The sequence below is a fragment of the Odocoileus virginianus genome, chromosome 7 (assembly GCF_023699985.2).
Source record: "Odocoileus virginianus isolate 20LAN1187 ecotype Illinois chromosome 7, Ovbor_1.2, whole genome shotgun sequence".
NCBI lineage: Eukaryota > Metazoa > Chordata > Mammalia > Artiodactyla > Cervidae > Odocoileus > Odocoileus virginianus.
Window position 1 is genome coordinate 33,447,281 of NC_069680.1, and position 23,108 is coordinate 33,470,388.

The window sequence follows — 23,108 nt, forward strand, 5'->3', positions numbered from 1 at the left end:
TCCGTGTGCAGGACTGAGGATGTCTGAGTGGGGAGGGCAGCTCAGTGAGGGTCTCGGAGGTTGGGCAGGGGGCCCAGGTGGTCTCAGCCCCAAGAACAGCTCACCCTGAGTATTAGGCTTCAGGCCATCAAGATGACAGTAATGATAGTTTTGAGCTGAGAATCTGAGCATTTTTGGACTTTTAGGAGCTTGTTTTAAAAATTCCATTAGCCTCATACTTTTATAACAAAAGTGCAGTTAGCAGTAGCCCCAGCTCCTGATTTAAAGTTAAAATCTGGGGACTTCCCTGTGGCCTAGTGTTTAAGATTCTGGGTTTTCACCACCATGGTCTGGGTTCAATCCCTGGTTATGAAATAGCTCCTGCAAGCCCTGCAGCACAGTGAAAAAAAGAAAAAAAAAAAGTTAAAATCTGACTATACTTACACTGAGTATTGGTGCAATGAAGAGAATTTCATGCTCACTGTATTCAGAGATTTAATTTAGCAGAACTGCAGTGTTTGCAAAGGGTTTGTATATTAAAATCCAGAGTACTTGAAAAAGAGGATCTTACACTTGTCAGTTAAATTTAAAATATCTGAAAAGTTTTAGCCAAGTTTGTAAAAAGGACCAAATTGACAACGGACTACTAAATTTTGTCACTTAGAATACGGTTAACGAAGAACCAAGATTTTTAATTTAATGAAGACGACCCCTGAGAACTCCCGGAACTGCGCGGGTGTGCCCCTGGCTCGTAGCCCGGCCCGAAGCCCTCCCGGGGGACCCACCGGTCCCCAGCCCCGGTCCCGTCCCCGTCCCCGGTCCCTGCCCCGGTCCGGTCCCCAGCCCCGGTCCGGTCCCCGTCCCCGTCCTCGTCCCCGGTCCCGTCCCCGTCCCCGGTCCCCAGCCCTGGTCCGGTCCCCGTCCCTGTCCTCGTCCCCGGTCCCGTCCCCGGTCCCCAGCCCCGGTCCGGTCCCCGTCCCCGTCCTCGTCCCCGGTCCCGTCCCCGTCCCCGGTCCCCAGCCCCAGTAACCGCCCGCTAAGCGCCTCCTGCAGGCCGAGGCAGCGCCGTGCGCATGCGCGGGCCGCTCCGGCCGCGTGGAGCGCCGGAACCCTTGTGCGGGGTCGCGGGCCGGGCGGACAGGTCCGTGGGCGGAGCGGGCCGTAGTGCTGCGCGGAGCCTGGGACGCGGAGCCATGAGGCTGTTTCCGCGGACCCTGTGCGCCGCCGGGCGGGCGGCCTGGCGGGAGAGCTTCCCTCTGGAAGGTCGCGACGTGGCGCGCTGGTTTCCGGGCCACATGGCAAAGGGTGAGGCGCGGCGGGGCGCGCTGCTCCCCCGGCTCCTCGCGGGTCCAGCGCGGGGCGGGCTCGTGGGCTGACGCCGGCAGGGCCTGTTACTCGGCTCGAAGCCCCTGTCCCCACTTGCTTGGAAAAGGACACAATTTCCTGGACGTTATTTGGGGACGGAATGAGGCAGGGGTAGGAAAGCACTTTCCAGGTTGAAGTTGGCTGTTTAATTACCTGAGCACCTTGAGGCGTAGATGGAGCTGGCTGTCTCTCGCCTGCACCCTCTGAGGTTCTTACTTTTCTCAGAATTTGGCTCCGAGAGCGCCTGCAGATCCAGCCCCACCCGGTGTGAAGGTGGCGGCCCGCGGCCTGCGCAGCTCCTCGGCCCCTAATCAGGGGGACAGGGCGCCTGCGGGCGGGAAGCAGGCGGCGTAGGCGAGTTGTTGGAAAAGAAAGAAAGAAAGTGAAGTCGCTCAGTAGTGTCCTACTCTTTGAAATCCCATGGACTGTAGCCGTCCAGGCTCCTCCGTCCATGGGGTTTTCCAGGCAAGAACACTGGAGTGGGTTGCCATTTCCTTCTCCAAAGGATCTTCCCAACCCAGGGATCGAGCCCAGGTTAAACCCGCATTTCCCGCTTTGCGGGCAGACTCTTTACCGTCTGAACCACAAGGGATCCAGCCACAAAGATCCCAGCCACAAGGGATGTTTGTGGGTGTGCCCGAAAGACTGGTCTTGGCTGAGTGAGGGGACGCTGAGGGGCAGTGTGTATGTGCAGCTGATTCACTTTGCTGTACCGGAGAAACGAAAAACATCATAAAGCAACTAACTGTGCTTCAGTAATAAAGGCCTGGGCCCCGTCCACCCCTGAAGCGTCCCTCTTCTGTTTTCCAGGGCTGAAGAAGATGCAGAGCAGCCTGAGGCTGGTGGACTGCATCATCGAGGTGCATGACGCCCGGATATCCTTCAGTGGTGGTGACGTCCTCACTTAGAATAAGCAGTACCTATCTGGTCTTTGTCCTGGTTCTGACACAGAGCTCCTGAAAGTCTTGGAGTTTCCAAAGTGAGGAGTGTGATAAGGTGTCTCTTGCTGTGCTAATGAGGTGATTTTGGGAAAGACCTCTGGTCACTTAAGGGGGGAGCTGGTCGCCGGGGGAACCAGCCTTGCTATGGGGAGGATTAGAACTTTCAGTCCTACCCCTGCCACCCCCACCTTAGGGCCTGGAGGTTGAGTTCACTCACCAAAGGCCAGTGTTTCACTCTGTCCTGCCTGTGTAATGAAGCTGCTATAAAACCGCAGGCTGTTGGGGGGTGGGGGTGGGGAGAGCTTCCTGAGAGGGTGGAGATGCAGGCAGAGGCACCTGCATGGGGGGAAGCTCCACGTCTTTTCCCAGCCTTCCTCCTGCACATGTCTTCCATTTGGCTACTCCAGAGTTGTGTCATTTTTGTTGTTTAGTCATTTAAGTCATGTCTGACTCTTTGTGACACCATGGACTGTAGCCTGCCAGACTTCTCTGTCCATGGGATTTTCCAGGCAAGAATACTGGAGTGGGTTGCCATTTCCTTCTCCAGGGGATCTTTCCCACCTAGGGATTGAACCTGGGTGTCCTGCACATATCTCCTACATTGCAGGCAGATTCTTTACCCCTGAGCCACCAGGGAAGCCCGATCATAATGTAATAAATAAAATGTTTCTCTCAATTTCTTGAGCCACTGTCCAGACTAGTTTTGCTAGAACCCAGGAAAGGGTCTTGGGAACCCTTGATTTGGGCCTGTTGTTCAGAAGTGACAGGTGACAACCTGGACTTGGAGTTGCTATTTTTTAAAATTAATTTCTTTTTATTGAAGGATAATTGCTTTACAGAATTTTGCTGTTTTCTGTCAAACCTCAGCTGCAGTTGCTAGTTGAAGTGAGGGCTGGTGGCATTCCTGAGCTCAGACTGTGGGGTCTGATGCTGTCTTTAGGTAGATGGAGTCAGAGTTGCGCTGAACAGAAGGACCCCAGCTGGTGGTGAGAACTGCTTGGTGAGGGGATCCCCTCCCCTAACCCCACTGGGATCGGGTGCAGAGCTGTAGTGCAGGGGAGACCATCCGGAGTCGGGCAGTGCACACGACCCGAGAAGCATTCCTGGCTGTTACCTTGTTTCCATCTGCCTTCTTCCCTGGTCCCTGCTCTGGTCCAGTCAGCCCCACAATGGCCAACAGGGTCACCTGTCATAGTTACTGACATTTAAAGCAGTGGTTCTCGATCCTTGTTACATATTAGAATTCCCCCGGGAGGCTCTTGAAAATACTGATGTCTAGGCCCCTTTCCAGGCCTGTGAGTCAGAATCCCTGGTGTGGAGCCCAGAAGCTCCCCTCTGGCACACAGGTAGCTTGTTTGTCTCAGGTTTCCGCCTAGCACAGCCGCGCCTTCCAACTCACTACAGCAGTAGCAGGCTCCAGGTGGGATATGAAATCTCCATTAGAAAGTTGCTGCCAACCAGGCTTTCTTCCTGTACGGAAGGATGCATTGGAAGAGGGAAACAGCTCCCTCGGTAATGAGCATGCTCTGCATACTCTGTTCTTGCCGTATTTACCTGAGCTGTGTCTAGAGGCCCCCTGCAAGACACGTGTTGGTTTGAAAGTCATCACTGTCTCTAGTTGGAATTTCTGAGAAAACTCTCCCGTTTCTCTACCGTAGGCTAAATGTTTCAGTTCATACAATATCTCGTGCCAGTCGGAAGGGCTTGCTGGCACTTGCATGTCTGATTACTGAGAAACAAGGAAACCTGCTGTTGCTGTCCGTGTGCCGAGGGGAGGCGCCTCTGCTCCGTCCTCCTTTGCTCGCTGGATGTCCTGACTTCTCCAGGACGGCCTCTTGAGGGAGTCAGGAGGCTTTCAGTGTTCTCAATTAGCTCAGGCTTGGTTAACCTCTGAGGGCAGAGTGCTGTTTATGGAAAAAGTAAGTTGTTGTCTTTGTTGTCCCTGTGTTGTATGGGTGGGGACACAGCGGCTTAACTGGGTGCCTGGAACGGGGGCATGCTGAGGCTTCGGGACTCCTGGGACAGGCACCAGGGAAGGGCTGAGCACTCCCGACCTGCAGATACAGACCTCCCCTCCTGATGTGCTGGTGTCACAGTGAGCGCCGGGGGCCCCTGGTGGAGATAGGAAGGGGCTGCCCCTGGTGCGAGGAGGTGGGCTCACTGGAGGTCTCCATGAGGACGCCTGGGGCTGGCGGTGGTGGCATGAGATACATTGGTTAGGACTCATGGGAGGCACTTGTCCTGAGTGACCAGATCTTTTGGCAACTAAACAGTGATCTAGTCACAAAACCTTCCATTGAGCTTTCTTTTTGCTGCCATCGTTCCTGTTTGAGAAGCCACGAGAGGGCCGCTGCCCTGCGTCTTGTCCACAGGACGTGTCGGGGGGCCTGCAGGGGCTCAGTGGCCCTGAGGTCAGTGAATGCAGGACTTGGGGTCGGGCTCGGGCTCGAGGTTGGGCTGGCTGGAGCTCTCCTGCTCCTGGACAGGCTTCTACACCCTGTCCTTTCCTTCCGAGGGTGTCCTGTTACAGGCTGGTCCAGTCTGCATAACAAGACAGGGGGAAGTATGTCAATTGGCTGGTCAAGTTGATGGAATTTTGCCTTAATTTTGCCACATCCCACTTTCAGGCCGAAACCCTCTGTTTCAGGAAACCCTTGGGCTTAAGCCTCATTTGCTTGTCCTCAACAAAATGGACCTTGCAGATCTGAAGGAGCAGCAGGTAGGGCTCAAATCTGACCGGATCTCTGGGTGGACGTGGTGCCCGTCTGCCCAGGCCTGCCAGCTTTAGCAAAGTAGCCTTTGACTAACCTGTCATCTGAGAGGCCGAAGAATTTGTACCCTTCAGCAGGGGTTCAGCCGTGGGCAAGGGGAGGAGCCGCGCTGCCACAGAGCAGCCGCAGGGCCCTCGAGGCTAGGAGCATATGGCATGTGGCTGCAGCTGTGGTACGGATGCCTACATCTTGTTGAACTGTCACTCGCTAACGTTTCAGTTGCCTCCTGAGGTGGGTCACCAGCACCCTGCTCAGTGCTGTCCGACCCGGAGGCCTCTTGGTGTGGCAGCGTTGGCTCCCAGTGTCCTCATTGGCCAGGCCCATGGCCTCCCAGACCCCTGGTCTGAGCTGTGGGCTGCCTGCTGCCCCCTGAGTGATCTGGAAGGTGGGAGACCCAAAGCAACTGGGGGTGCCGAGCCCTGCTGGACGGGGACACAGTGTCCAGGGGTGATGTCCCTGAGTAAGAGAAATGTAAAGAGTAGGTGTCAGAATCTTGAAATCGAGCCAGCTTTTGTGTGTGTGTAGCTTTTCCTTTTGAAGCAGCAGTTCTGGTTTCTTAGTTGGCTGTGGTACATTGAATTCTTTAAACTTCACCCACAGACCTGTAGCTCAAGGTTTGCAGGGAAACCCAGGCACTCCAGCCCCAGGGCTCTTTGTTCATTGAGTGCCCGAGGGGAAGGCGTTTCCCATATGAACCCACCTCCCCAAAGGCTTCTAGTTGAATCTCTCCTGCCCCGAGGACAGAACCCCAGCTTTCACTCCAGGGGCAGCTGTCCTTACTTGTCATCACAAGCTTTCACTTGCTTTTCTTAGTTGAGACTTGGGTCTTAGCATCCAGCAATTGCTTCTGCTCCGAAATGCTCATCTTTGTGGAGTGATGGGCACATTAGGTGGCCTGATGGGGATGTCGGATCTTTCCTGCAGGAGGCAACTGAGTCTGGGGAGGACAGGAGGGAGCAGCCCCTTGGCGGGGAGCCGGGGGGGGGGGGCTGTGTCTGCCTCTGCAGGTTGGGAGGGGGGCGTCCCATGCAGATTTGTATGCAGCCTGCAGTGTGACTTCACGAAGTCTTTGTGGGCCTGACCTTCATCTGCATCATCACAGCAAACGATAAATCAGTAAAACTAACTGAAATTATGAGCGACTTTTTTGTTCCTTTAAGTAAATCAGTAGCTGATCAAACAAGGTAGTTCAGTTCAGTCACTCAGTCATGTGACACTTTGTGACCCCATGGACTGCAGCACGCCAGGCTTCCCTGTCCATCACCAACTCCCGGAGCTTGCTCAAGCTCATGTCCATCGAGTCAGTGATGCCATCCAACCATCTCATCCTCTGTCGTCCCCTTCTCCTCCTGCCTTCAATCTTTCCCAGCATCAGGGTCTTTTCTAGTGAGTCAGTTCTTTGCATCAGGTGGCCAAAGTATTGGAGCTTCAGCTTCTGCATCAGTCCTTCCAGTGAATAATCAGGACTGATTTCCTTTAGGATGGACTGGTTGGATCTCCTTGCAGTCCAAGGGACTCTCAAACAATGCAGTACTGGTTGTAAAAATAAGAGTCATACGGTGATTTTGCTTCATGTTAAGGCCAGTAAGTTCATATTAACCTCAGTTTACTTTGGGGCTTTTAAAGTATTCCAATATTCATATACTTCATAGTTGGGTTCAAACCTTAGTTTAAGTGGAGCTTGTTTTGTGGAAGCTGGTTGGGAGGAGAGGAGCGATGATGTGACTGAGTGGAGACCAACGCTGTGTCTCCAGGGCTGCAGGTGATTTTGGATGACCTGGTGGGGCCCCTGCCCCGTGTCCTCACACAGAGCAAGGGTGCCCCATGGCCGACCTGCCCTCCTCTGACATGCCCTCAGGCCACCTGCCCCAGCGGCTTAGCCTCCTCCCTGGCCCATGAGCAGATCCTCAGACTTTAGCTTATGATGCTGTCCATGTCTTCATCTAGTGTTTAAAATGGAAACGTCTTGTCTCTTTTAGAAAATTATACAACACTTAGAAAGAGAAGGCCTAAAGCATGTTGTTTTTACCAACTGTGTGAAGGATGAAAATGTCAAGCAGGTGGGTCTCTTCTGTTTTGTGCTCTGAGGCTTCTGCTTAAAATGTTAAACACCACAGATTTCTCTGTGCTTCTGCAGGAAGCAGAGTGTTGTTGGGTTTGGGGCACAGTCACCTCCTGGGTCGGGCAGACTAGGTGGGAACATCAGGGTCGGGCCAAGAGCCGCCTTCGGTCCCAAGTAGGAGGAGTCCGTGGACGGTCTGTGCCTGTTTTCCCGGTCAGGTTTGCGAATTCTGCCGCTGTCATGTGTCTTTGGAAGGCGTGGCAGTGCCTGCTGTCCCCCTCGGGCTCTCCTCGTTCCTGGGGAAGGACAGGGCAGGGCCCCGGCCACCCTCACAGCTCCCCAGAGCACAGCCTGCAACTGATGTGTGTGGACCTGTGCCGGCCGGTGGTGGGACGCCGGTGGGAGCGTCTGCCTCCAGGGGCCGAGGGAGGCCAGGCTCCCACAGGACAGTGCCTGGTGGTTGTTGGTTGCAGATCATCCCGCTGGTCACGGAGCTGGTTGGGAGCAGCTACCGCTATCACCGAGGAGAGGTTGGTGGTGGGCTGGCCCGGCCGAGGGCCCGCCCCTTCTGCTGGGACCCTGGGCCCAGCTGCTGAGCCCAGCCCGGGGGCCCCCCCGCGGGGTCTCGGCAGGTGGGGTGGGGCGGCCTCACCCTGTTGGACACGCTGGTGCCCCGGGCGTGTGGGGGTGTGGGGCTAGGTGGGCACCCAACCCCTGCCCTTGCGCTTGCAGCACGTGGAATACTGCATCATGGTGATCGGGGTCCCCAACGTGGGCAAGTCCTCACTTATCAACTCCCTGCGGAGGCAGCACCTCAGGAAAGGTACTTGCTGCAGTTGGGGGGGGGGCAGGCACTGATTCTCATGCTGGGATGACCCTCCAGAGCCTGAGACGCCAACTCGCTGGGGGCACTGTTGGCACCAGGAGGCCCAGCTGACAGCTTGGCATGCAGTCAGCTGGTGAGACAGCCATTCCCTTATACATTTTTACTTCATTCGCTTTCTGTCTTTAAATGTTTAACATATGCAATTTCTAACGTGGGCGATTCTGTCCTTCTCTTACTTTGTCTTTCTGTCCCGCTGTGCTCGGGGTGTGTGGGAAACGCGGGTGAGGCATCAGGCCAGGGCCTGGGGAGGGCTCTCTGGGCCTGTGTCTCATGCCTGTTGGTGTTTGACGCCACGGCCGTGTTGACTCGTGTTTTGCACAAGTGTGTCCTTTGGGAACCTCTTCCAGACAGACCTGTGCTGGAATGTCACTTCAGGCTGTTTGTGCTGCCAGTTGGAGCACTGTTACAGTCAGCTATTGCTTATTTTCCTGTAATTGTGTCTTTAAAGCCATCACTGGTGTTAGTATCTTAAGTGCTGTGCAACCCTCACCCTGTCAGTCTACAGACACAAGTGGGCCTGCCCTTCGGAGCCCCTAGAACCTCGGGTCTACTTTCTGTCGTATGAATTTGATCCTCTGGTGCCTTGAGCCTGGACTCACAGGATCTGAACTGTGCTGGGCTTATTTCATGGACCTAACTCTTTGGGGTCCAACGGTGTAGCATGAGGCATAATTTCCCTCCTTTTTAAGGCTGAGTAACACTCCTTTATGTGGGCGAAGCACATTTTGTTTACCTGTCCGCGCTGATGGATGCGAGTGTTGCTCCAGCACAGGGGGAGGGTCATGCCCTGAGCTGGGACCTGGGGCGGCCAGTGTCGAGAGCACAGGCGGCTTCCTGGTCAGGAGCGGCCCCAGGGATGGGCCGTTGTGGGTGGTCCTGGGGCGGCGCCGGCCTTGCAGGGAGGAAGGCGATGCCAACAGGCAGCCCTGCCAGTTGTCGTGGGCGTGCCTCCGCGGGTCGCGGTGCCTGGGAGGCGGTTCTCTCCTTGCAGGGGCCTTGCTGGGCCCTGCTGGGCTCCCCCGTGCGTCACTGCTCATCTGGCTTATCTGCCTGGGGGTTTGACAGACTCTGACATCTCCCTTTCATCCCGCAGGAAAAGCCGCCAGGGTGGGTGGCGAGCCTGGGATCACCAGAGCTGTGATGTCCAGGATTCAGGTAGGGCCTTGTCCTCACACCAAGCCTGGGCCAGGGCTCAGGTGTCTCCCATCCCCGGGGCATGCAGGATCAGGGCAGAGCCTGTCCTCCTGGGGCGAGGTGGCTGCTGGGCTCCTGCCCTTATTCCTTCTCCACTCAGCAGTGGCATCCTGTGGGGATGCTGAGAGCTTGGTGGCAGTGACGACTCTGGGGGGCAGGTTCCAGGGCCTCCTTGAGCCTCAGGCAGAAGGCCAGCTGACCACCCTCTGCCCACAGGTATGTGAGCGGCCGCTGATGTTCCTGCTCGACACCCCCGGGGTGCTGGCTCCTCGGATTCCAAGCGTGGAGACAGGCCTGAAACTGGCCCTGTGTGGTGAGCCCGACCCCCACCCCCACAGCAGGCTCCCAGGCCCCCAGTCTGGGCGGCTTGTGCTTGGCCTGGCTGCTCACAGCTGACACTCCTGGCACCCTCTGAGCCCGTCGGGCCTCCTGGCCTACTCTGGAGGGGGCGCCCTCCTCCCACTTGACTGCTGGGTTGCGGAGGGCAGGGAGCAAGCTGAGCACTCACCCTCCGCTGCCTGTTCCCAGGAACCGTACTGGACCACCTCGTGGGCGAGGAGACCATGGCTGACTACCTCCTCTACACTCTCAACAGGCACCAGCTCCTGGGGTGAGTGCAGGGGCAGGCCCTCTTCCCTGTCCTCACCAAACATAACTAGAAAGCCAGCACTGTCAAGGTGCTGTAGACAGTCTGTGGTCATTTAATGTGTACAGTCTGCTACGTTGTGACATGTGAGTACACCTGTGAATCTGTTCAGTTCAGTCACTCAGTCGTGTCTGGCTTTTTTTTTCTTTCCCATTTATTTTTATTAGTTGGAGGCTAATTACTTTACATCATTGCAGTGGTTTTTGTCATACATTGAAATGAATTAGCCATGGATTTACATGTATTCCCCATCCCAGTCCCCCCTCCCACCTCCCTCTCCACCCGATCCCTCTGGGTCTTCCCAGTGCACCAGGCCCGAGCACTTGTCTCATGCACCCAACCTGGGCTGGTGATCTGTTTCACCCTAGATAATATACATGTTTCGATGCTGTTCTCTTGAAACATCCCACCCTCGCCTTCTCCCAGAGTCCACAGGTCTGTTCTATACATCTGAGTCTCTTTTTCTGTTTTGCATATAGGGTTATCGTTACCATCTTTCTAAATTCCATATATATGTGTTAGTATACTGTAATGGTCTTTATCTTTCTGGCTTACTTCGCTCTGTATAATGGGCTCCAGTTTCATCCATCTCATTAGAACTGATTCAAATGAATTCTTTTTAGTGGCTGAGTAATATTCCATGGTGTATATGTACCACAGCTTCCTCATCCATTCGTCTGCTGATGGGCATCTGGGTTGCTTCCATGTCCTGGCTATTACAAACAGTGCTGCAATGAACATTGGGGTGCACGTGTCTCTTTCAGATCTGGTTTCCTCGGTGTGTATGCCCAAAAGTGGGATTGCTGGGTCATATGGCAGTTCTATTTCCAGCTTTTTAAGAAATCTCCACACTGTTTTCCATAGTGGCTGTACTAATTTGCATTCCCACCAACAGTGTAAGAGGGTTCCCTTTTCTCCACACCCTCTCCAGCATTTATTGCTTGTAGACTTTTGGATAGCAGCCATCCTGACTGGCGTGTAATGGTACCTCATTGTGGTTTTGATTTGCATTTCTCTGATAATGAGTGATGCTGAGCATCTTTTCATGTGTTTTTGTGCCATCTGTATGTCTTCTTTGGAGAAATGTCTGTTTAGTTCTTTGGCCCATTTTTTGATTGGGTCATTTATTTTTCTGGAGTTGAGCTGGCGGAGTTGCTTGTATATTTTTGAGATTAATCCTTTGTCTGTTGCTTCGTTTGCTATTATTTTCTCCCAATCTGAGGGCTGTCTTTTCACCTTGCCTATAGTTTCCTTCGTTGTGCAAAAGCTTTTAAGTTTCATTAGGTCCCATTTGTTTATTTTTGCTTTTGTTTCTAAAATTCTGGGATGTGGGTCATAGAGGATCCTGCTGTGATTTATGTTGGAGAGTGTTTTGCCTATGTTCTCCTCTAGGAGTTTTATAGTTTCTGGTCTTACATTTAGATCTTTAATCTATTTTGAGTTTATTTTTGTGTATGATGTTAGAAAGTATTCTAGTTTCATTCTTTTACAGGTGGTTGACCAGTTTTCCCAGCACCACTTGTTAAAGAGGTTGTCTTTTTTCCATTGTATATCCTTGCCTCCTTTGTCGAAGATAAGGTGACCATAGGTTCGTGGATTTATCTCTGGGCTTTCTATTCTGTTCCATTGATCTATATTTCTGTCTTTGTGCCAGTACCATACTGTCTTGATGACTGTGGCTTTGTAGTATAGTCTGAAGTCAGGCAGGTTGATTCCTCCAGTTCCATTCTTCTTTCTCAAGGTTACTTTGGCTATTCAAGGTTTTTTGTATTTCCATACAAATTGTGAAATTATTTGTTCTAGTTCTGTGAAAAATACCGTTGGTAGTTTGATAGGGATTGCATTGAATCTATAGATTGCTTTGGGTAGTATAGCCATTTTGACAATATTGATTCTTCCAATCCATGAACACGGTATATTTCTCCATCTGTTTGTGTCCTCTTTGATTTCTTTCATCAGTGTTTTATAGTTTTCTATGTATAGGTCTTTTGTTTCTTTAGGTAGATATACTCCTAAGTATTTTATTCTTTTTGTTGCAATGGTGAATGGTATAATGGTATTGTTTCCTTAATTTCTCTTTCTGTTTTCTCATTGTTAGTGTATAGGAATGCAAGAGATTTCTGTGTGTTAATTTTATATCCTGCAACTTTACTGTATTCGTTGATTAGCTCTAGTAATTTTCTGGTAGAGTCTTTAGGGTTTCGTGCCTGACTCTTTACGATCCCATGGACTGTAGCACGCCAGGCCTCCCTGTCCATCACCAACTCCCGGAGTTTACTCAAACTCATGTCCATTGAGTCGGTGATGCCATCCAACCATCTCATCCTCTGTCGTCCCCTTCTCCTCCTGCCTTCAGTCTTTCCCAGCATAAGGGTCTTTTCAAATGAGCCAGCTCTTTGCTTCAGCTGGACAGAGTATGGGAGCTTCAGCTTCAGCATCAGTCCTTCCAATGAACACCCAGGACTGATCTCCTTTAGGATGGACTGGTTGGATCTCCTTGCAGTCCAAGGGATCTCAAGAGTCCTCTCCAACACCACAGTTCAAAAGCACCAATTCTTTGGCGCTCAGCCTTCTTTATGGTCCAACTCTAAACATCCATACATGACTACTGGAGAAACCATAGCTTTGACTAGACAGACCTTTGTTGGCAAAGTAATGTGAAGCCGTTACACTGTCCAGGAAACCCCCAGTTTCTTGTCCTGCTGTGTAACCCCCTCCTTGCCCCACCTGCTTCCTGCCGCCTTCTGGAGTCTCACAGTGGAGCCACGCGTGCAGCCTCCCTGCCTGGCAGGGGCCCCCTGGCTGGGCACCTGTCGCTGGGTTCACGCGTGTTCCCACAGTGGGCAGCGCAGGCGGTCAGTGTGCAGATGTCCAGTCGGTTTGCCCTCACCAGTGAGGATGGTGAGAGTGTGTGTGTCCTGCAGGCCCCGGAGATGTCCTTTATGACCCTGAGGACGTCAGGTCAGGGTTTTGGTTTTCCCCACAGAACTGGCTTCTGGTTTCCCCTTTCTGATCTCTGGTTTTTGTTTTGTCGATTGCTGTCCGGTCTGTGTTCCTCCCTTGTTTCCACGTTGCTGATTGTCTTCCTGTTACTGTTATGGGCGGGAGATGGGCCCTCCCCCGCCGCTGGTCCTGCTTACGTGTTTCTAGCCTCCGCGCCGGGGGAGGTCGTTGCGTTCTCCTGGTGACTGGAGGACGTGGCCTCCTTTATCCTGGACAGGACAGTCTCCACTCTGAAATCTCCCTCATGTATTCCTCTCCCTGGTCGCTTTACTTTGAGCTGTGGTGTCTTTACATTTAAAATACGTTTATTGCTGCATGTAGCTGTCCCTTGCTCTTCACCCAGTCTGACCTTTTCTCCTTTTATTTTAGGTATTTAGACCATTCATGTCTGACGTGGTCACTGATGTTAGGTTTACATCTGTCATCTTGCCTTTGTCCCAACTGTTCTTCGTGCCTCTCTTCGTCTCTCTCGTCGGCCTTTTTTAGATTAGTCAAATGCCTTCTCTTTAATTCACTTGGCTGTGCCAAGTCTTAGTTGCAGCTTGCAGGACCTTTAGTCACAGCATGCGAACTGTTCTTAGTTGTGTCTTGCAGGATCTGGTCCCTGCCCAGGCATTGACCCTGCACCGGGAGTGCGGAGTCTTAGCCCCTGGACTACTAGGGAAGTCCCTCAGACGCTTTTCATGATTCCCTTTTGTCAGCTTGTGACCTAGAACGTGGGCGAAGGTGGCTCTAGGGTTTGCAGGACGTCTGGGTGGTGTTAGCGCCGTGTGGCCTGAGGGCCTTTCCAGTCTGCGGACCTGGCCTCTGGGCCAGTCTGGTGACACGTGTTGTTCTTTGCGGCAGACATGCTGCTGCACTTTCTTAAAACATGGACGTAAAGTGAAGACTCAGTCTTGGTGGTCTTCCCTGAGCCTCGCAGGTCACGTCCCGCCTGGTGTGGGCCCCCTGCCCTCTGGGGCCGTCTCCCTGTCGAGGATTTCCTGTGATGCTGGTGGCCGTGCAGCTGCTGTCTGAGGACGTGTTCATTTCACCTTCCATTTTGAAGGGAGTTTGCCCTGTGGGTGGAGTTCTAAGTGGATGGACTGTCTGCAGAGTAGCGGTTTCTGATGAGGGTCTGTTCTCCATGTCTGACGCCCTGGCTGCTGAGGTTTCTCTCTGTCAAGCGTCTGGGCAGTTTATGACACTGGGCGCTGGTGTGGTTTCTTCTTGTTTCTTGTGCTTGTACTCAGCCCTTGATCCTCACCCCCGAGGCTGTGCAGTTTGTGTCACGTGTGGATGATTCCAGCTGCTATCCTTGTCCACTCAGGACTGTCACCAGGCTTTGACCATGGGTGCAGGGCTCTGTCACCTGCTCTGGCTGCAGGAGTGCCGGCTCAGTGCCGCTGGGTCCCCAGCTCCCTCACCCTGTCCCCTGTGGAGTTCGAGCTGCTTTAATTTCCTCAGTGTGTGTTTCATAGTGTTTTCTTCTAGATGTTAGATTTGGATTATTTCTTTTTATTGTCTTCTCTGTGGGTTCTTTGCTTTGTAACCACAGGGAATGCAGTTCTAATAACTGACTCAGAGTCTCTCTGGATTCTGGCATCTTGGGAGGTTCCAGCTGATGGGTTTCTCCCCCAACTGGTCTGTTTTCCCACTGTGTGTGCCTGGCAGCTCTGCCCCTGACCTTCGGGTGGCGGGTGTCTGGTATTCCTGCCCTGGGACTGTCATCAGGAACACTCTGGTCCTTTTGGTTAGGGTCTGCAGGGAGACCCCCTCGAACGGTCAGCTGTCCTGGCAGCTGCACCTAGGGTCCCGGTATGTGGCTGGGTCTCGGGGCAGCCGGCTGTGGCCACGTGGAAGGTGGGTGTTGGTGAGGCCCTCAGCTCTGCAAGGCGGTCATTGGCACCCATGAAGGGGTCGTCGGAGAGCCAGTGACTGCCGCCCGCACGCAGGTACGTGCAGCACTACGGCCTGGGCGAGGCCTGTGATGACATCGCCAGCGTGCTAAAGCGGGTGGCTGTGAAGCTGAGGAAGACCCAGAAGGTGAAGGTGCTGACAGGCACAGGTGAGACAGGCAGCCCCGGGCCGGGCGGGGGTTGGGCTCAGGGCAGAGGGGAGGAAGCTCCAGCCTGCGATGCCCTCATTTTTGTGAATTCAGGTGTTTTTCCCGAATGTCCTGTGCAGACGCCCACCTGCGTGGGCCTGAGGGGGGTGGGCTGGGCCCCGCGTGGGGCTCCCTCCTCACCGGAGCCTCCTGCCTCCCCAGGGGACGTGAACGTCATCCAGCCCGACTACCCTGCAGCTGCCCGAGACTTCCTGCGGGCCTTCCGCAGCGGGCTGCTGGGCCCTGTGATGCTGGACCGTGACCTCCTGCAGGGCCGCCCCGCAGAGGAGCCGTGAACTGGTCTGGCGGGAGGGCCTGGCCCCTGCCCTCGGCTCCGCGGCTGGGGTTGGACTCGCAGAGTCCCCACGCTGGTCACCACGCTGGGTCTCTGTTCCAGGAAGGAGGCCGAGCCCTCCTGCCCCACAGCCGGCCCCTGGTCCCAAGGGACAGGCCTGGGTGCGGATGTCAGGGCGGTGGGCGTCCCGTGCGCCTGGCCTGGGGGGACACTCACTCATGTTGTGTCTCTCAGCTCCTCTCCTAAGGAGAAGCTGGTGTTTTCTCAGAAGGAGTTGAAACCATCATCTGTAATTTTAAGATTTTAAATTAAAAGGCCCGTCTCTGAGCACAGCTTGGCTGGGGCTGTCAGGGAGGACTGAGTTGCCCAGGAGCTGCCCTGTTGGGCCTTCCTGTTTAAGACTTTCAAACCGTCACATTGCCTCTGGGGCCCTGGCTCAGGCTCCGCCACCCCTCACTGGTCTTGCGGAGCCTGGAGCTCTGTCTGTGAGGATGAGGGCATCTGGGCGCCGCACCCAAGAATGCCGGCAGCGTGGACACAGGAGGCTGCGGGGTCGGCCCTCTTACTGTGCAGACCTGCGGGCCCCTTGCCAAGAAAAACAACACGAACTTCTCAGCGCCCAGGGGCTCATGCGTCAGCTTCCTGAGTGTCCTGGCCCTGCAATAAGGATGGTCTGGTTGGCAGCAGAGTTTATTTCACCACTGAAGCGTGCGCGCATACACACACACACACACACACACACACTCCCGAGAAGCCTTGGCAGAATCCAGCAGCTCCATCCCCTTGGTGCCCAGGGCCAATCTGCTCACAGCCCGGCTTGTGCACAAACCAGGGCAGTCAGTGGAGACCTCAAGCCTTCCTGCCACCTCTGAGCACCTTCCAGCTAATGAGATGGCGCCCGGTGTATCTGTGCTCACGCCTGAGGGGCAGGAAGGTCACCACCACAGCCTGCACTTCTGGAAGAGGGCGGGGAGGGAAGGGTGCTGAGCGTGGGCGTGCATCTGGTCACAGCTCCAGCTCTTCTGTGTCCAGTGGTGGTGCGACCTTCCCGGAGCCTCCGCCACGACACCCCTCAGCCCTCTAGGCCCTGCTGCCCCCCCCGCCCAGCACACTCACCAGTTCTCCTGAGGCTGTCTACCCTGAGCGCCGCCTGCTTCCTGCTGGAACCCTGCCCCGTGGGGTGGGAAGCGTTCAGGGATGTGTGGCTGCACATGCCAAGCCCTCCTGAAGTTGAACTGTGGAGTGGGACCATTTGACACGAGTGGTATTCCCAGCATGTCCACTGTGCTGGCGGTGCACGCTGCAGAGGCAGAGAGGGTCTGGACCAGCCGGAGTCTGTGTCCTGGGCGCCTGAGGCTGAGCACAGCTCAGCCCGGCCCGTCGGGGAGAACTGAGTCACCAAGGAGCGCCCTGATGGGCCCTCCTGTTTAAGACTCTCAGACATTGCCTCTGCGGCCCTGGCTTGGGCTCAGCCACCCCCCGCTGGTCTTGCGGAGCCCGAAGCTCAGTCTGTGAGGATGAGGGCATCTGGGCGCCGCACCCAAGAATGCTGGCAGTGTGGACACAGGAGGCTCCAGGGAGCTGTGTCCTGTAGCTTGGCACCTGGGTCTTTGGAGAGAAATGCTTGGTCCAGGCCCCGTGGATAATTTGAGACCCTGACTGCAACCAGAGCTGAGGGCCAGCTGGGAAGGCAGAGACGGCAGGGTTCCCGGAGATGCTGGTCTGGACACGCATCCGTCAGCTGAGCACAGGCTCGCGGCGCGGGGCAGGCGAGGGCAGATTCTGGAGGCAGGTCTGTGGCGCGCGAGGCCCCGGCACACCCGCAGCAGTGCCCGACCAACCAGGAGCCGGGCTGGAGCCGTCCTGCGAGGCCTGGGGGCTCCTCTAGCCAGGGGACGTGCGGGCGAGCCTGGGCCCAAGCTGGGCCCACGCCTGTGGAGCAGGTCAGCAGCTGGAGGGAAAGGCACCTGAGAGGCACGACTGCCTCACCCTGGGCGTCGGGAGCCAGAGGTAAACCTTGCATCTTCAGAGGCCGCTGTGGGCCATGTTCCCCTGGTTCCCCCAGCAGTGGGTCTTGCAGTGTCTGCCCAGAGAAGAATGTGACCCAGGGGCCACAGGCAGGGCAAGGCTCTGGGTGAAGGTGTTCTGGGAATGTCCAGAGAATGGGCCATGCTGGGCTCACAGATCCACAGACATACCTCTCTTCTTTCTGGATGTGTGCCCAGCGCTTTTCCTCAAGTCCTTCAGTCCCTGGGGCTGCCTCTGTGGGGGGACGGGGGGCACCATGTCCTCGGCTGTGGCAGAACCAGCCCAGCCTGAGGGCCCGCCTCCCTGCCCAGTGGTCAGCACCGCCCACAGCTCTCAAGTGTCCAGGGTGGGCTCAGAGGAGCTGGGGTGACCTGAACAGCCTGTGGAGTGGTGGGCGCCGGCCAGCGTGGACCAGTGCGGGAAAAGCAGGACACCTCCCGTCCTGGCTCAGGGGGGACTCTAACCCCAACCGGGAGGCAGGGTATGCTGGAGCTGCTGGGCGCCGGCCCCCTGGGAGGGTGTGAGGTGGGGAGGGGATCGGGCAGGAGGTGTCACAGCTCTGGGCAGACACTGCTGCTCTAGGTTCCTGGCTGTGGGCAGGGGAGGGAAGGGGCGATCAGGGCTGGGTAGCCTCTAAGGTGGCTGCGGGGCCTGGGAAGAGGGCACAGGCTGGGGGCAGCTCTGGCCGGAAGCGCCCAGCCCAGCCTAGGGCTGCAGCAGCCGCAGGGCACCCAGGGTTCCGCCCAGCAGCGGGCAGAGGTGCCTGTGGCCTGTGGGCCCCACGCCCGAGGTCCACGCCCAGTAGCTGTAGACGTTTCGCTCCGTCCCGTTGCCACCAGGTGCCCCGTCCTCCGCATCCTCTGGGCCGAGCTCCGCCGGCCCCGTGGCCCTCCTCCAGCTCGAGCCCGCTGCCAGGCCTGCGGCCGCCCCCGCCGCCGCCCCCGCCGCCGCCCCCGCGGCCACGCGCATCGAGGAGCCCGCGTAGCGGGGCGCTGGCCTCACACGCACCCTCGAGGCCCCGCGCCCACCCCGGGCGCTGCCACGGGCCCCACCGCGGCCACCCTTGGCTGCACTGCCGTCGCAGAGGAAGGTGGCCGCTAGCAGCAGAGCCCAGCACACGGTGGCCGCCCAGTTCATGTTCCTGGCGCAGAACCTGCAGGACGGAGGAGGGGACCTCAGCTTCTGTGAGGGCGGGGCGCTCAGGACCTGGGGACGGACTTGGGGAGGTGGGGTGGCGTTCGGGGCCTGGGCACAGGGGGCTCTGTGGTCAGGGCCGGGCTCGGCATTGGGTGGCACCTGGGGGCCTTGACTGCTGGAGGAGTGGGAAGTGGGTTGGGGGGAGGCCTGCCTGAGGATGAGGGCCTGGGGCCTGGGGCGGGGATGGGGGTCTTGTTCAATAGCCGGGAAGGGGCGGTTGGGGGTGAGGGTTCTGCAGCGGGGTTATTCTGTCTGGGGCGTGGAGTCGGGGCAGAGAATGGGGCTTGCGAGCCCCCTGCCGTTGAGGGCGCTCAGGCCTGGGGAGGGGGTTCCATGTGTGGGCCGCTCCGGAAGGACCACCTCGGGCCTCCAGGGCTGGCAGGCCCATCGGCCACTGGGGTGAGGCTGCGTTTCCAGGTCCGAGGCCCGAAGGAAGCAGGTGAGGGTCTGGAGAGGGGCCGGCAGGGAGCCTCGGTCGGCTCTCCCAGGCCCCTCCCGGGGCTCCGGGCCGGAGACGGGGTGCGAGCCCCACCCCGCGGGCGGGGTCCAGTCTGGCGCCCCCTCCCGCCCGCTCTGCCTCGCGCTCACCCCTCCCGCTACCGCCTGGCTCGCAGCTGGGCGGGGGACCAGAGGCGACCCCTGGGCGGCGGCTCCACCCGCCTCCTGGCCTCCCAACCCCCCCCCCCCGCCCCCCGACCCCGGCCTTACCAGCCGCGGGCCTCGGGCAGAACCTGCGGCCCAAGCGGATGGGGGCTGTGGCGGAGACCCGGCGGGCGCCGCGAGCGGATTGGGGATGTGCGTGCGGGCTCCGCCCTTGGCGTGGGGCGGGCAGACGCGGAGGCTCATCCCCGGGAAGGGCGGGAGGGGATAGGGGCGGGCCTTCGCAGGCGCAGCCCCCCCTCTGCCCAGCACCCCCTCACTCGCTGCCCGGTCCTCCATCCCTTGCGCACCCTCATCCTGACTGGTCCCCCGATACCAGTCAGCCCCGCTGTCTTCAGCACCTCGCTCCCCCAGCTCCACCACATCCGTCCTCCCCCCAACTTCGCACACTCCGTCCCCCGCCACTCCAAGCCCCCTCTCCCCCACACCCTCTCCAGACGGGCTCCCTCGCCAGGGCTCCAGGGCGTCCCAGACCCTGAGCAGCACCGGCCCTAGCAGGCCCCCTTCCAGGCCTGGGAAAGGGGCGCCGGGACCCCTCTTCCCGCCTCCAGGGGCTACTGCTCAGGTTCCTCCAGGGCCCTGCAGGCGGCCCCACCACCTGTAACCCGACTGCTCCAGCTAGCGGGCCTCCAGGTCCCGTCAGATTGGACCCCTGGGCCTGGCTCCATCTTGCTTCCCAAAGTTTGTCTGTTCTTGAGTCTCCTCCCCGCCGGCTCCCAACCCCAGACTCTAGGCCTCCGCCCCCCGGAGCCGCTCCCCCTGGGGACACCCGCCCTCTCACACAGCCCACCCCCCCCCCCCCCCCCCCCCCCCCCCCCCGGGATGCAGAGTGCCTCTGTGACACCATCTCTCTACATTCCATCAGATCCTCGTGGTCCTTGAAGGCTCAGCTGCGTCCCACGCTGTCCTGGGCAGGCTCAGGTCCTGTTGGTTTCAAATGCCACCTGGGCCAGAAGGGCCGCGGCTGAGAGCTGCCTGCTGGCCCCAGGCCTCGGGCTGCTGTGGCTATGCGGTGGGAGGGGCGGGGCTCGTCCACAGCTCGCATCCTCTGGTGGACTCCCGGGTCCCACGCACAGAACAGCCGCTGTGAGTTGCTCACCTCCAGGAAACAAGGGCACTTCTCCGACGAGATCAGGATGCCGCGTGGGGCCTGTGGGGACGGACACTGCTGTGGCCTCTCAGCGCCCTTCCCCCGCTCCGGCGTGTCCCCTGGAAGCCCACCTTGTCTTATTTTCGCCCCTGGGGTCTGACTGTGACTGCCCCCTCCTGGCCCTGGGAGCAAAACACGCCTTCCTGGCCGCAGGGACCTGCTTCCCAGGGCAGGCCCGGGCCTGGCCCCTCTCCTGGGGCACCGCCAGTCTGGAGCAGTTGCTCACATGGCTCCACTGCACGGAGCCCGGAGCGCAGCGAGCCAGTGGGCCTGGAGGCAGTGAGGGGCCCGTGACCCTCGGCCTCCCGCGTCGGCCAGTGCCGCGGCTGACACCGGGCACCTTCTCTGCCACCTGCGCTCAGAGGGCCCCCAGCGCAGGGACATCCCTGCCCCCTCGTGCTCAGGGGTCCTGCCCGGCACCTCCCAGACAGCTGTCGTGTGAAAGCCTAGATGGCAGCCGGCGTTTATCAGACATTTGAGGAAAGTCTGCAACACAATAAAGACCACAGCAGAGGAAAGGGGGGAAAGGCTCAAGAAGTTTGAGGAATTAGAGAAAATGCTAAAAAAGCAAAAATAATCCATAGGCTCAGAAAGACGGGGAGATACTGTGTTTGTATAAGAACAGGATGCTGTGACAAAAGTCGAGACTAAGAAAGACTAAGTAAGAAAACAAGGTTGTAAAAAGCCAACAGGAGAACTGAATTACAAAGTGAAGGACATTTTTTTTGGATGAACAGCAACAAGACGCAGATATAAGAGAAAGGGCATAGTTTTGGACTCTGAGTCTCATGGACTCCTGCTTCGGAGGAGAGTCAAGGGCACTCTGTAAGAGGAGCCGTGGAATGAGGCTAATGAACCCTTTCACAAGGCCCTAAGCTTTTTCTGTTAAGAGATGTGAGGGAAGCACAGGAAAAAATTTAGACTGTTTTATGTTTAAATATTAACATGAAAAATTCAAATAAAATACTAGCCACTGGGACTTCCCTGGTGGGAAGACTGCGTTTCACTGCAGGGGTGAAGTTTCGACCCTTATTTTGGGACCTGGGATCCCACATGCCTCATGGCCAAAAAACCAAAACATAAAAACAAATATTAGCCACTGAGCCCAACAGTACATTAAAAGCAGGTCACTACTGCTCAGGTCCAGGCGGTTTTGTCTGTGGACACACTTTACCTATTGCTGCACAAAGGGAGAAAAGCACTCATGATTTTCTTAGAAAAAGAAGACAGCACATTTCACTTCTCTTATGTTTGGTTTTTTGGGTTTTTTGACTATGAAAATGTATTACTATCATGCCTTCACTATCAACACAGGATCCTGGTCCTTTCTTCTTCCCTTTGTTTTTGATGTTCAGTCGCTCAGTCGTGTGTGACTGCCACGCCATGGACTGCAGCACGCCAGGCCTCCCTGTCCTTCATCATCTCCCAGAACTTGTTCAGACTCATGTCCATTGAGTCAGTGATGCCATTCAACCATCTCATCCTCGGTCGCCCCCTTCTCCTCCTGCCTTCAGTCTTTCCCAGCATTAGGGTCTTTTCCAGTGAGTCAGTTCTTTGCATCAGGTGGCCTAAGTATTGGAGCTTCAGCATCAGTCCTTCTAATGAATATTCAGGATTGATTTTTTTTAGGATTGACTGGTTTGATCTCTTTGCAGTCCAAGGGACTCTCAGGAGTCTTCTCCAACACCACAGTTCAAAAGCATCAATTCTTCAGCACTCAGCTTCCTTTACAGTCCAACTCTTACATCCATACATGACTACTGGAAAAAACAGCTTTGACTATATGCACCTTTGTCAGCAAAATAACGTTTCTGCTTTTTAATATGCTGTCTAATTGGGATGGGGAATACATGGAACTCCATGGCTGATTCATGTCAATGTATGACAAAACCCACTGCAATGTTGTGAAGTAATTAGCCTCCAACTAATAAAAATAAATGAAAAAAAACCTTATTTGAAGACATGGAAAAAAAAATATGCTGTCTAGATTTGTCATAGCTTTTCTTCCAAGAAGCAGGCATCTTTTAATTTTATGGCTGCACTCACTGTTTGCAGTGATTTTGGAGCCCAAGAAAATAAAGTCCCTAAATATTTCCATTGTTTCCCCATCTATTTGCCATGAAGTGATGGAACCGGATGCCATGATCTTAGTTTTTTGAATGTTGCTGCTGCTGCTAAGTTGCTTCTGTCGTGTTCGACTGTGTGACCCCATAGACGGCAGCCCACCAGGTCCGCCGTCCCTAGGATTCTCCAGGCAAGAACTCTGGAGTAGGTTGCCGTTTCCTTCTCCAATGCATTAAAGTGAAAAGTGAAAGTGAAGTCGCTCAGTTGTGTCCGACTCTTAGCGACCCCATGGACTGCAGCCCACCAGGCTCCTCCATCCATGGGATTGTCCAGGCAAGAGGACTGGAGTGGGGTGCCATCGCCTTCTCCTGTGAATGTTGAGTTAAGGCCAAAACAGAGATGTTGGCTATTTGATGACCTTCAAGCCGACTCCAGTAATGTCACCAACAGCATGACCTTTGTGGCGAAATCTAGCAACCATCCCCTCATCGTTTTCCTCAATAAAATCAAACAACCACCATTAAGTATAAAAGCTGAGTTCTTTTGCGATTCTTTGCTAACTGAACCCTGACACGCATCCTGAATGCAGAATCTGGCTGTTTGACTTCAGCCCCTGCTTTCTGGAGCGCAGCTCCCTTGAGCAGGAGCTCGGTGAGGGCGGCCCCTGCTGCGCCCTGCGTTTTCTGGTCCTGCTTATCAGGCCCCTTCTGGTCTCATCAGTGGCTCGGAGCTTCCCAGCAGGATGAAAATGTGCCAAAGGCTTGAGCAAAAAAGAGCATTT

General features: G+C 56.1%; 2 protein-coding genes across 3 annotated transcripts; one reads left to right on the top strand and one right to left on the bottom strand.

The window, feature by feature from the left end:
• Positions 1-1,093: 1,093 nt before the first annotated feature.
• On the top strand, positions 1,094-15,558 carry MTG1 (mitochondrial ribosome associated GTPase 1). 2 transcript variants are annotated; one of them, XM_070470544.1, is made up of 11 exons: positions 1,094-1,284; positions 2,155-2,219; positions 4,900-5,004; positions 7,036-7,116; positions 7,337-7,648; positions 7,851-7,941; positions 9,098-9,159; positions 9,415-9,511; positions 9,727-9,808; positions 14,782-14,894; positions 15,096-15,558. In XM_070470544.1, exons 1-11 carry the CDS (start codon positions 1,173-1,175, stop codon positions 15,227-15,229), a joined length of 1,254 nt encoding a protein of 417 aa, XP_070326645.1. In that variant the 5' UTR covers positions 1,094-1,172; the 3' UTR covers positions 15,230-15,558. The 2 variants fall into 2 exon arrangements, with proteins under 2 accessions (XP_070326645.1, XP_020735677.2); XM_020880018.2 differs by having other exon boundaries at positions 1,102-1,284; positions 7,592-7,648.
• Positions 15,559-15,902: 344 nt separating this feature from the next.
• On the bottom strand, positions 15,903-19,426 carry SPRN (shadow of prion protein). The gene is made up of 2 exons (XM_070470545.1): positions 19,162-19,426; positions 15,903-18,409 (listed from the first exon to the last, which is right to left on the bottom strand). The coding sequence occupies exon 2, from the start codon at positions 18,391-18,393 to the stop codon at positions 17,962-17,964; it is 432 nt and encodes a 143-aa protein (XP_070326646.1). The 5' UTR covers positions 18,394-18,409; positions 19,162-19,426; the 3' UTR covers positions 15,903-17,961.
• Between the last annotated feature and the right edge of the window lie 3,682 nt (positions 19,427-23,108).